General features: G+C 41.8%; 1 protein-coding gene across 1 annotated transcript in view; it reads right to left on the bottom strand.

The window, feature by feature from the left end:
* Nucleotides 1–12,514, bottom strand: part of vipr1b (vasoactive intestinal peptide receptor 1b) — a 76,961-nt gene extending 64,447 nt beyond the window's left edge. The window contains exons 1-2 of the mRNA XM_030348617.1: nt 12,407–12,514; nt 5,206–5,296 (exon numbers count right to left, since the gene is read on the bottom strand). Of these exons, the coding sequence (XP_030204477.1) occupies nt 5,206–5,296; nt 12,407–12,457 (142 nt within the window). The 5' untranslated portion in view covers nt 12,458–12,514. The remainder of the gene's footprint in view (nt 1–5,205; nt 5,297–12,406) is intronic.
* Nucleotides 12,515–13,889: the final 1,375 nt, after the last annotated feature.

The following is a 13,889-nucleotide window of genomic DNA, read 5'->3' as shown; positions in this document are numbered from 1 at the left end:
CTTGTAGTCGTAACTTGTACGACTACAAGTTACGCCTCCGACTACAAGTTACGCCTCCGACGTCAAGTTACGCCTCTTCCGACTACAAGTTACGCCTCCTACTACAAGTTACGCCTCCGTCTTGCAGGACGCAGACAGATACTATTGGAATGGGAAGCATATGGAGGGGGCGTGGCTGGGCACCTGTCAATCAAACGTCAATGGAAGCTTACACTACTGTGCTTGGGCTAAATTAAATTTGCCCAAATGGGGGCGTGTCACGACACCGGTCAATCACAATGAAATGGCCGCTTACGCTACTGTATCTGGGCTGAATGACTTTAGCCCAAATGGGAGGCATATGAAGGGGGCGTGTCACGATACCTGTCAATCAAAATTGAATGGAAGCTTACGCTACTCCGCTTGGGCTGAATACATTTAGCCCATTCACAGGAAAAAAACCAAGATATATCATATATCCTGGGTTTTTCTGTCACTTTTTGGGGCTGTTGCTGCTTTAGGTTCTACCAAAATATAAAACAATATGTTCTAGGTTTTTAATAATATTTTTTCATTTTTACTGTAAAAGGTAGGGAGGGCTTAGCCCTGTTAGCCCATTAATACCAGCCGTCCCTGGTAGTGTGTGTGAGAAAGTATAGTTGTTAATGCAAGAAACTATAGTAGTATGTGTAAGAGTTTGAATGAAACGGAAGTGAGTTTGAATGAATCGGAAGAGAGTTTGAATGAAACGGAAGAGAGTTTGTATGAAAAGGAAGTGAGTTTGAATGAAACGGAAGTGAGTTTGCTCCCTCAGCTCCTGATTGGCTGACAGAAGAGGCAGTAGCTTCTGGCGCTCAACAACTACTGTCATTTCAATTTGGAATTTCCAGCAGATCTGGTATGCTGCGTTCGCACCAAAGAAATATTACCTTCGCGTGCGCACCAGATACTTTCGTGCGAACACCAGATACTTTCTCGTGCTCACGAGAAACTTAATTTTTTTTTCAAAAAAATACATTGCAATGGTATAAATTTACACCTTTACAAGTTTAAAAAAAATAATATTCAACCTTTAGAAAACCTATTTCTCAATGTATGAACATCTTTTTGCAGAATCCCATTTACAAGGTTTCAAAGCCGGTAAACAATGAAATACACTGTTATAACAGTGCCGGATTTGAAGCTCTGCAAATGCGCTGGTGAAATTTTTTGAACTTTGAAAATCTGTTTGTGAAAAAAAAATACTTTGAAAATGTGTTGGTGAAAATGATGAAGAAGATAAAATAGAACACACAATCATGTTTGCGGATGTTTGAATTTTTTCAGGTTATAATCTCTTTTTTCAGTGTTGCAAAACCTTTTTTACAAGGTGTTGAGTTTTCAAACTCAGACTTACAAGCCTTTGAAACTTTTTTTTTCAGGTTTGAATTATGGCAGGTAATTGGCTCCATAGGGGTCACGCACGGGGGGAGGGGGAGTGCAGTACGACCGTTTGATTGACGTACTTACTGTCCAATGCCACTCGGTGGTTCTGGAAATCATTGGCTGGAGTTTTCCGAGCCCTGCCCATTCCATAGATGATTGACTTGTTTAATTTTCATGTCAGTACTTCTAACTCAGTGGCTGTAAGTGGGTTATGATAAGGATTTCAAGAAAAGAAAATGGCCAAAAAAGAGAATTCCAAGGCAAAAATTGCCAAAAAAGGGAATTCCATACCCAACCTTTAAGTAATTTTATGGCACGTTTCCACTGCAGGGTGCGGTACGGTTCAGTTCGCAAAGGTGCGGTACGGATTGCGTTTCCACCGCCAAAAGGGGGCGTGACCCGGACTGAGCCGTACTCGTTTTGCCCTCGTCTTCAGTACTCACACCCCCTCAGCTACAGTTCAGCTACACACCCCCTCCGTTGATTGGTCGACAGAACAGTAGCCTCGAGGTATTATTCTTTACAATTAACATGTCGCGTTAAACGCTAGCTTGGGCGAAAAAGGTATATGAAAAGCATAAAGGCCAGGAACTGTTGCTAGACGACTTCCATGGTAGCTCTTGGTTTCATGTGTCGCGTTCAACTTTTCCATTGTTTTTATTGAGCAGGCTACACTGTGTCGCGCTGTTATGATGTCACGATGTTTACGTAGCTGCCGCGGCGATCGACATCCGGCCTACCATAAAGGGTACTGTCGGCGGTGGAAACGCGACCTCGGAACTGAATTGGGCTATACTGCCCCCTCCCTACCGGACTGAGGCGAACCGAACCGTACCGCACCCTGCAGTGGCAATGCGGCATAAGCGCCAGAATGGGCAGAAACTAAAACTGTGAATCTGAAAAAAGTATAAATTATATCGAAATTCTGTTTAGATATTATTGAAGATACAAATGTGTAGATTTGTTTAATTGTTAGACGATGGTAAACAGTTGAAAAATTATTTAGTTATGATGTCTTTAGTAATTGAAGTGTCAGAATGGGCAAACGGTTTCAATTGGACCAACTGTAGAATATGACCGTTTAAAACTAAAACTGTGAATCTGAAAAAAGTATAAATAATATCGAAATGCTGTTCAATATTATTGAAAATACAAATATGTAGATCTGTTTAATTGTTTGAATGATGGAAATTGGTTGAATATTGACTGAGTTATGATGTCTTAAGTTATGTTTAAGAGGATGAAGGATTTTTTGAATTTTCCAATGGGAATCAATGGGGGGATTTCGGGATTCAAAGTCCCGAGACTTCGAATATCTCGGGAATTATGAATAATATGAACACAGAAAATAATAGCAAAATGGTACTAACAGAGCTGAAAGTTTTAATGTTTGAATGATGTTTCAAACATTGTTGAAGTATGTTGAAGGAGTCGCGAACGGAAAAAAGTGGCGGGATAAAGAGAAAAATAAATATGTAGCATTTCTAAAATGTGAATGCTTTCAGCATTCACACCAATAAAGATTTCAATATCTAGAGTGTGAATGCTACAGCTTACACACTAATAAGAATAACTGGTAAATGCATTTCCTGAAGAAAATGCGGTGAGTGCTGTAGTGCAAAGTGAGGTTGAAAATATTTTCTAATAAAGCCAAATAGATTAAGGCATAAAGAAACGTTAAATGGCTTCAATCAAGTGAAGGGATTTGAACAAAAGTCCAAAAGTCTAAATAGAGCAAACAATGTTAAGATGCACACCATCTAAGAAAATGTAAATGGTTGGAAACCAATTAAGTGTCAGCTGAAGGAAAAGTGCAAGGCATTGCTAAAAATGCAGAAATGTAAATTGAATTGAACTGAAGAATCTGAAAGGTCAAATGTATTGCCCTGCACTGCTGGTGTGTGTGTGTGTGTGTGTGTGTGTGTGTGTGTGTGTGTGTGTGTGTGTGTGTGTGTGTGTGTGTGTGTGTGTGTGTGTGTGTGTGTGTGTGTGTGTGTGTGTGTGTGTGTGTACGTACGTACGTACGTACGTACGTGTGTTTGATGGCTCTGGGCATGATTGAAAGATGACTGATCAGAACACTATTCGATTTGATCTCGTGTTAATAAATGTATATCAGGATCATCACTGTCTATCACCGATGAGGCGATGAGGTCACACAAAGTGGGCGGAGCCGAGGCCTACTGATCAAAACGCTGGCAGTGTGATGAACGATGAACCGGGTGTCTGTGGTGACTTCCCAGCCATGCATCTGAATCAAAAGCAGCAGGTGGTGACGCTGTCCCCTCAGCCAGCCGGTTAACTTGCGGTGGTGTAGAGTTTTCCTTGGCAATGGTGTGGCCAAAGAGAAGGTAATGAAGATCATGGAGATAAACTGTTTATTAAACATGCTTCATGGAAAGGAGTTATGTTCCATTACATTCATTAGGCCGGCACTCCTTGTTTTGTTCTGATTTAGCTCTGTGGAGGAACTTCAAACAAGTGAAACGGTGGTTTTAACCAGGGGAGGGCAGAGTACAGACAAGTGGTTGGTGTTTAACCAGGGGAGGGCGGAGTAGTCTAGTAGTCAGTTTTTAAGCAGGGAACAGGGTTCAGTCTAGTGGTTAATGTTTAACCAGGGAACAGGGTTCAGTCTAGTGGTTAGTGTTTAACCAGGGAACAGGGTTCAGTCTAGTGGTTACTAACAACTAGACTGAACCCTGTTCCCTGGTTAAACACTAACCAGTGTTTACATTTTCAGGGAACAGGGTTCAGTCTAGTGGCCAGTGTTTAGCCAGGGGGCAGGGTACAATCTAGTGGTCATGCGTGTTTAACTCCCAGCCAAACGGTTTTGTTGGTGTTGTAGAGCAACATGTCTGATGATGCATCTGACTGATTCCACAAATAGGTCTTAGTTGTAAGTGGCTTCAGATGAAGGATCTCCAAAATGAGCCGATAGGTGATCCTTACCGGTGTCTTCATAAATTAGAAAACCTTCCCCCTGGCTTCACCCAGACCTATGGGGGTATTACAGGATACTCAGAGAGACCCATACTGCAGGACACACATCGTATACACGCAAGACGTGTTTCACGATTGTCGGCAGGCCGTGTGTTGCAGCCATGGTCCTCCCTATTTCCTCAACATGTCAGCTGTCATTGTCCTCCTGATCCTCCTCACCTGATGTCCGCTCCGTCAGCCTGAGGTCACGCTGCTGGTAACCGGATCAGTCCGCTGTGTGATGGCAGACACTGTAATGTATGACCTTGTATGTACATGCGTCAAGCTTCACGTGACATGTATTTCCATGAAGCAGAGGGCCATAAAACTAAGAACAGCTAGTGTACATCAGCACAGAGCCTTCTCTGAGGGACTTCTCCGTATGCTGCTTGAAAAGGGCTGTCGGAGAGGGAGAGGCTAGGCGGATCGGTGATGTTCCTTCCAGAGCCAAAGCAGATCTGTTGCTTAGTAGTGAGATATCTTCAAGTGTCCACTTAAGTCCGAAGAGGCTCCTGCCCTCAATGAGCTGATTTCAGTTATGTTCAGTTTCAGTATTTTTTTTCATTTTCGTTATTAGTTATTCCTTCTTTAATGATTCAATTATTCTTTATCAGTTATTAAAGAACATAAAAACATATAATAACCAATAACTCACTCAACATGAGTTATTGGTTATTATACATTGCAAGTCATACTTTATTGGTTTGCGGTTATCATTTGGTTATAATTAGCTATCAGTTCCTTAATTATTTGCAAGTCTAGTCATTCCGAATCCTTTAGGTGCACATAGTTCCTGCACACCCAGTGGGGGCTGGGGCTGACCTGAGGTGCTGTTTCCAGAGGTGCTGTTGTGACAGCGTTCCTTCTCCTGCTCGATCTCCGTCTCCACCTCACACTTCTGCACCGACACCACCTTCAACACAGACAGCATAGGTTGTTCCTGAACACACACTCATGTTTAAAAACAGGCAGCATTGTGTCTGATGAGGATCCATAGAAACCACCAGACCCTGGTTAGGAACTAAACCCCATAATGAAGATGACGAGTCTTACGGCAGGGACATGTACACACGCACACACACACACACACACACACACACACACACACACACACACACACACACACACACACACACACACACACACACACACACACACACACACACACACACGCACACACACACACACACATCCAACCTTCCTAAATTAAAAAAGAAGGGTTATCCATGAGACCATGACAGTGACTTGTGTACATTGAATGGTGACATCCTTGTTAGGGCTGTTAGATTATGGAAAAAAACATAATCACGATTATTCAAACGATTATTTTTGAGTTTGAAAACATGATCTATTAATTCAGCATGACTCTCCAAAAAAACCCTTTGTAACTTGAAATTTGGCCTCGAAAAAATACACAAAATGGTCGTCAAGAAAATGTTTCTAAAATAATAATTCGAAAACTTGATTATATTAGTTTTGGGATCTTTTGATGCTAAAATCAAAATCACGATCAAATTTGATGTTGATTAATCGCCCAGCCCTTATCCTTGTACAATAGTAAAAGTGTTCATGCTTTACGTGTGATTTTTGTGACACACAGGGTATACAACCGATACATAACAAGCCCTGAGTGATGACCCCCAATCCAGGGTTGAGCCGAAGGGACATGACCTTTCATACACTGCTGAGGTTTGGGGTAGCAGCAGAAACCCTTTTGGGCTTCAACGACAGCAGCACGCTTAGGTTCAGCGTATTTCATTTGTTGCACGTTACTGCTCAATACATAGATCATCTATGAAGAGCGATAAGCAGCTGCTGTCCTGCATCACATTAGCTCTCTGTATCTCCCGGTAGTGGGCTCTTATCAGCCACTTCTGGAGGACCAGCAAGCCGATCAGCAGTATCTAATTAACAAGCCAGAAAACAATTACAGCTAGGTGCCTGTTAATCAGGGAATAGTTAACCATCCTATCAACAGAACCAAAATTAGCTGAGATAACAATTAATGCCTGGAGAGAAATCTTGCTATTACAGCAGCAACCGTGTGCAGGAGATTAGATCCACAATTAAATAAGGATGAATCAACATCAATCTAAAAGAATAAACTAGAGTACAATATACTTTAAATAGACATGATCATCCAAAACGATGCACTGAATCCCGTAGAAAGAAGACAGCTTGGATGTGTGGGGGTTGGGGAGTCCAGTTGTAGGAGGTCAGGGGGAGGAGAGTCCAGGTGAAGGAGGAAGACGGAGCTGGAGGTCAGGAGGCCGAGGCACAGTCAACTTAAGCAAGCTTCCCGAAAGCATCAGTGTGATACGATGATGGGCCGTTTTGACTACAGGTCACAGAGAGCATCATGGGGGTGTGAGTGAATAATCTGATAATAGGAACACGGGGAAAACTGATGCTCACAAGAACCTACCCTTTGTTTTGGTTGAGAGGTTTTTCTACCTTAATAGATGTTATATTTGTTTGCAACTTCAACGCAAAAAGTTGCGTTGAAGTTTTTCACAAAAACATTACCTCAAAGGACGACTTATAATCAGTATTGGCAGCCACTTTACTGTATGAGTACTGTGTACTGTGCAGATGGTGGGTGGTAAACACAGTACTACGGGGGTGGAGCATTAAACCACTGTTTTTATACTGGAAGGATCAAACCCACAGAATGTCTTAAACCCACTTTCGGTAAGTAATCTGCAGTAGCAAAACAAAGTTGCACAGGAGGCTTAGACAGAATGAAGGGAACATCAGACGAGATGGTAGAACATCACTGATGGTATCTCTCTCCAGAGAGCCACCCAATGGCAACAAAGCGGGATTAACGAGCAGCGCTCCAACGCTGCATAAACAATGGAGGAATTAGCCCCTCTGCCGGAGAACAACTGAACACAGCGGAATGTGTGACGGTGTGTGTGCATCAGTGTGGGTGTGACGTGTGTATATATTCTGTCTGCGTGTTTGTGGGTGTCTTTGCATGTGTGTTTTTCGATGTACATACTTGAAGGTACTAGATTTGTACATATGTATATAAGTCTTCTTGTATGAGTGTGTGGTATGAGTGTGTTTGTCTGTGCGTCTGTAGGGTGTAGTGTGTATCTGTGGTTTGTCTTTGTGTGTGTGTGTGTGTGTGTGTGTGTGTGTGTGTGTGTGTGTGTGTGTGTGTGTGCACGTGCGTGCATGTGTAAGGGTGTGTGTGTGTGTGTGTGCGTGTGTCTGTACGATTTTGTGTGTGTTTGTGGTGTGTGTGTGCGTGTGTGTGCACGTGCGCAGCCTGTGTGAGTCCTATGTCTGTGACAGAGGCATGGAGTAACAGATTTGAGTGGAAGATTTTGATTCAAAGAGTTTGCTGAAATTAAAGTGATTCCCTGATGGAGGTTAGAGTGAGTCAGACACTAGCCCGCTGCCCAGGACCATTTGAGCTGTCATCCAAGCCGACAGTGACAACATGCTCATCTAACCTCCTCCACAGACTAGAGCTGTCTACCTTCCACCTAAGAGGAAGGTAGACAATTAAACATTTCAATTTGCCCGCTTTTAAGAAGCTAATTTCACCACCTGGTTTAGAGGTTGAGATGTGGTTGGAGACATTCTGTACACGTAGGAGGGCAGGAATCTCCTCTGGTTAATACCCATACCCTTGCAGCCTTCGAGCAGTAAGAATGTGGGAGTTTAGTTTCAGCCCTCCCGCTTTTGACGTTATCATTTGTGATCCGGAGCATATTTGGATGCAGCTGAGAGCGCTCATGACGTGATAAGTCTGCTTATTATTCCAGCCCACATTCTACTTCCCCAACTAGTGTTGGGCCAAAGTGCTTAACAGCAAGGGACATTACAGTGGCAAAATGGACAAAATGGGGCAGGGAATAAAACACAAGGGCACAGCCACCTGGCCCAATGAGGGAGTGAATGGGTTGTGTAAGCAATCCATCAAACTGTTAGTCTTGGTCTCTGATTGGTCTACTGTCAATGTCGCACTCTGATTGCCCTATTATCTTGTTCTTTAATGTCAGCTTCACAACTCTCCAGCGAACCCTACAGTCACTAATGCATCACCGTTGACATTGTCTGTACAATCCTTCACGTTAAACAGACGGACCAGACACAGATCAAACAAAGGAAGGCGTGTTGCAATAAAACTGGATGCAGGCATTTAAAAATCGACCAGGGTGGTCAATGTTTAAACGATTTCCAACGCCATGGGGACAACGGTGCCGGCCACTCAAACTATGTCAACAGCGATGTGTCCTGAAGCAGCAAGCAATGTTCAGTCTAAGGGTGAGACATCAGCCTCAAGCATCCTGGGGCCGAACAGGAAGTAGATTCACATTCCCTACATGTTCAAAATAACTTCACCTAAATTCAACACTATGATTTCCTCAAAAATAGGTTGGTTGAAGTTAAGTTAAAATCTTTCAATGAAACCTTTACTCCATAATGAGTATGAAATCGATCATTGAAAGTTTTACAATCACTGCCATTTGTGGCTGCCTGGCTGTTTACAATTACAAATGAAACGTGTATGATCCAACCATTACAACACATCACCACTGTTAAACGCTTGATGACTATCAATCTATATTGACTTATTGTAATCGACTTTCCATTAGGTGGGACACAAGGGATGCTCTGCTTCATAAGCAGGCTGCTGTTGTTTCTTTAGGTGAACGTGAAACGGTCATTGCTACAGTGTGTATTAAACAGTATTAAACAGTATTAAACAGTGTTACTTGAGAAAACACCTGTCCCCCTTTCCCACCTATCCATATTATTGTAATTCTACAAAGAATATTGTGAGAATACTGCAATGAATTAGACACACGATCGATATCATTGATTAGGACCCAATAAACTAATTTTGGCCAATACGAAGATATAGTCGACTGCAGCCTAGTCTCACAAACAGGATTTAAGGTAAACATCTAAAGTGTGAGGGCAGAGGAGCTCAGGTTTTGGCCATGTTGTGACCTACTGAGCAGGACGGTGCCCTTCTGATCATCCCCAGCAGGGCCGTAGAGAGTGTCACTCTGGTCCGGCTCGCTGTCACTCACACTAATGAATTGTCTTTGGCAAAAACGAAACAGGAAACAAGGCGTGAAAACATCCCTGGCAGATGTTGGTCTCAGGTAAGTTCTGTCTCTCTCAGGAGAACTACTTTAACATAGTAGGACTGCTTGATCCCACACCAGGGTTAGTGTGGGATCATAGGTGGGTCTATACTCTGCAGCCAGTGATGAAGCCTGCTGTTGCACATCACTTTCTTTACTCTCATCTCAAGCATTCAGCAAAAGCACATGAGAATTAACAAAAAGGCTGCCAAAGGCTCTATTTAAAGGAGATATATTGTGGAATTTTCCCAACAAGTAAACATCGTATAAGAGTTCCAGAAAACATGTTTTTGAAGCTGTTTGCTGGTATTAGCAAGGAAAAATCTCGCCTACCGCTATTTCCCTCTGTTTCAGTCCCTTCAGAATGCATTGTTTCTGGTGTCTGTAGCTTTGATACAAAAGAGCTGCTGCCCATTGACCAATGAGCTGTCAGAGTGAACCACAGCATGGAGAAGTGATTGTTGCTGTTTGCGGACTCCTGGAGCTCTATATCTATGTAACATAAGATAATAATAATATTATTATTATATAATATATAGGTATTTATTAGGGGTGTAACGATACATCGATGTAGATCGATACATCGATTGATTGGCGAACGATCCAACTGCATCGATGCAACGGCCAAACATCGATGCATATCGCAGTATTACACCCTTTTATTATTATATATCTCCTTTCGCGGGTGTTTGTGAAACTATTTCTGCGCAAAGCGCCAAGCCGCTCGTATCCATTCACCGGTTAAACGAGGCAACAGCGAGCACATGTGTGAGCGCGAGGATGTCTAGTTTCGGTTTGTGTTGCCATATTGCGCATATGTCCCGTTTTTCCAGCCTAACGTGATTAAAAGTAGCCAAATCGGGCTGAAAAATTTGCCCAATCTGGCAACACGGACGGCGTATCTTATCAGCCAAGATGATTCCGAGGGATGTTTTGTTTTTAGAAGAAAACTATCCACACAGATAGGTTGGGAATGGTCTACGTTCAAAATGAAAGATCATTACAGGCTCTTTAATTTAAGCCATAAAAAACCTTTGGCACTTAAATGCAATTATGTGGCACTTTATTATTTGTATTAAAAATTGATTTTTTTGTTTTAAATATCCGGAAGAGCAAAGAAATAAAATGTTGAAATTATAATTAAGTTGATGTGAGTTGATGTGATTGTAAGAGGTTGTGTTAAATGGGCATATGATATCGTCTCATATCGATCGCATGCCCCTGAATCGAAATCGTATCGCAGCAGACTTTTGATATCGGCAAATATCGTATCGTTGTCCAATGAATCTATATAATATCGTATCGTGATGAAACCAGAGATTTACACCCCTAGTATTTATATTATATTATATCTAATATCACGGCCAAAAGCTATGTGCGCCTCGGATGATATTATGAATCATAAAGACTGCGTCTGACGTCCCTGGTACTTCCACAACAAGTAAAGACTTGTGGTGGGGGTTATCTTGGCCATGGTTGAGAAGAATTGGGGGAAAAGGAACTTTGGCCATGACACTCTGAAGTCCATGTTAAACCACGACATGGAGGAGAAAGGGATTGTACTCCGTGAGCTGAGCTGCCGGACTGCCGCCGAGGCTTCGGCGGCAGGCGAGCTCCCGGAGTACACCCGCCGGAGCTGCCGGCGGAGGGAACTCGGCGGAAGTCCGGCAGCTCAGCTCCAAAAGAACAATCCTTTTCTCCTCCATTTCTCCTCCTCCGGAATGCCACCTAAGCTTCGGCGGCAAGTGTTGTTTTCATAATATGTCCCCTTTAACTTAAAAGTAGCCCAGAAGAGGTTGAATAAATAAAGATAATACATTGTGGTTGTATGCTCATCATTTTTAACCATACATTTTTAACATCGCTTTTTATAGAAATTAATACGATATTAAACCTTAAATAATACACTACTGAATATTTAAATGAACTATGTAACTATAGACCCAATATAGCATAAGAGCACATGCCAGCGGATGTGAGCTTCCCTCCATCCAGGATACCTACAAGGCCCGGTGTGTCAGGAAGGCCCTCCGAATCATTGGGGACCCCAGCCACCCCAACCAGAAACTGTTTGAGGGAGTCGGTACCAAAGCCTAAGGGCCAAAACCCAGAGGATGACAAGCAGTTTTTTCCCCCAAGCAGTCAGACTCCTGGAAAAACACACTACGCCCCAACCATCCACACGCACACCACAACAACAGACTGTTGTTACTTTTTAGTATTATTGATGCTGCTACTTACTTATTTATTTATTTATTTATTTTTACTTTGTTCCTTTTCATATGGTTTCTTATTCTTATTCTTATTTATTTTATCTTTTACTGTTGCTGCTATGTGAATGTTGAGGAACCAAGCCTAAGATTTTTACTCTTGAGTACTGTACTATAAGATGTAATAAAAGTGATTCTGATTCTGATTCTGATTCAGTCGATTTCATATTGTATCTTAAATTCATATTGTATCTTAATTTCTTACAGTATCTGAAATTCCTACTGTATCTTAAACTCATAATCTATTTTATTTCATATTGTATCTTCATTTCAAATATTATCTTAATTTCATATTGAATCCTCAATGCATATTGTATCTTAATTCAATATTGTATCTTAATTTCATTTTGAATCTTAACTTCCACTGAACAGAAACATGAGATTAACAGGCGACATAACCGTTGAGTTGTGTTGAGTTGCCGACTACAAAGTGAAGCTAAAGTTTGAAATAACACTCCTAACAAGAATTAGGTTTGAATAATAATAATAATATTAACCTTCATCACATGACTGTAAACGTTTAGTGAAACATTGATATGAAACAATACTACATCACATTCATTTTTCCGCTGTTCACATTTGTATTGAGGTTTTAGTTGTAGCCCAAAGAAATGAACTGAGGGAACACACAAACACACTTACCTTAGGCAGGAAACAGTAGAACCCCAATACAAAGTACAACTTTACATCCATCGTGATGTCTGGGTGCGTCACGCTGCAGGTTCTCAGGCCACTGAGCTCAGAGGAGGATTCTAGGAACCCGGACCACCAGGCGTCGGAGGGGACTGAGCTCAGATACAGGGAGGAAGAGTAGGAGGAAAAGGAGGAGGAGGAGGCGGAGGAGGAGGGGGGAGGATGCTGCCGCTCAATCGCGTCTTAGTGGCTCTGAATATAAAATGATCCGCCTCTAAATGTTCTCCTGCGTATTTTTAAAAAGCCATCCGATCAGTTCAGTGGGTGGGGGCGGGGGGCTCTGTATCATCTGGCGTCTGCTGTTATAAAGACTGCATCATCTACCACATGTATCGTGTTGATTTGTGAGTCGTGTTGATTTGTTTCCAGTGAAAGACCTCAAACGATGGATGTTGGTCAGGAGTCTGCTCCGTCCAGTATGAGGCTTTTAAATTTTTTCATCTTTAAATCGATGCAGAAGTAACACACCAATCAAAGCCTTTCTGCTCCCCCGCCTCTTTGGAGTTAGCCTATTTCTGTCCAAGAGTCTCACATAAGTGTTTATTTGTTGGCCCCAAACAAAGAGCATTAAATGTCTTAAACATACCAATAATCCGATATACTGTAGGTTATTACTCGTCTCTCTGGTTCTCCAGAGGATATGTATATGCTTGGCTCTGAAATAAAGTTGAAGGATTTACGATAAGAAAAGCAGAATGACTAAATTGAGTTTTTAATTACAACACAATCATTATTGGGATTAATCTGGTCCCATGCTGTGGAACATTTAAGGTGTAATGTGTAGGATTTATTGACATCTAGCGGTGAGGTCGCAGATTAATAATTCTGGATGCTTGAACATGTTTAAATTGCAGCTTTTCTCTTCGAAAAACGACTTAATCGTGCAGCTTAGTTGTGTATCACGGGTAGGTTACTAGCTACCCAGTAATTTGACATCGATGGGAGAGGCAGAATTGCTATTTTCAGTATAATTTAAGTTGAACATGATTAAACTGAAGTTGCACATGATTTCCAATGGGGTTTGTTGGTCTTACATTATGAATTCTACAGGAAATTGCTGACAAGAGAAGATGCCAGTCTTTTGTGCAGCCTGCGGATCCGTTAATCTGCGAACTCTCGAAACGAGGACCTGTTTAACCCGGGGATACCTGTAGGATATTACAATATTATGACTTTTATTTTTAGGATAATCGTTAGTAACTTAGTGGAAGTATAAACAGTACAGGTCCTGTTACACATGAACAGCGGGGCTAGTATGACATAATAGTATTGCTAGATTGTTGTTGACACAAGGCTATTTAGAATATGCTTGTTAACACAATCACTGAATGGAATTTTGGACACCTTTTTTTTTTTGTGTGGTTAATCGTAAATACTGATTGAAAATGTTGACAATAATTAATATATCTGGGTGCATTTCTCACTTTTTTAA

Source organism: Gadus morhua, chromosome 23 (genome assembly GCF_902167405.1).
Source record: "Gadus morhua chromosome 23, gadMor3.0, whole genome shotgun sequence".
NCBI lineage: Eukaryota > Metazoa > Chordata > Actinopteri > Gadiformes > Gadidae > Gadus > Gadus morhua.
Note: the sequence above shows the minus strand (reverse complement) of the source record. Positions and strands in the feature narration are given on the sequence as shown.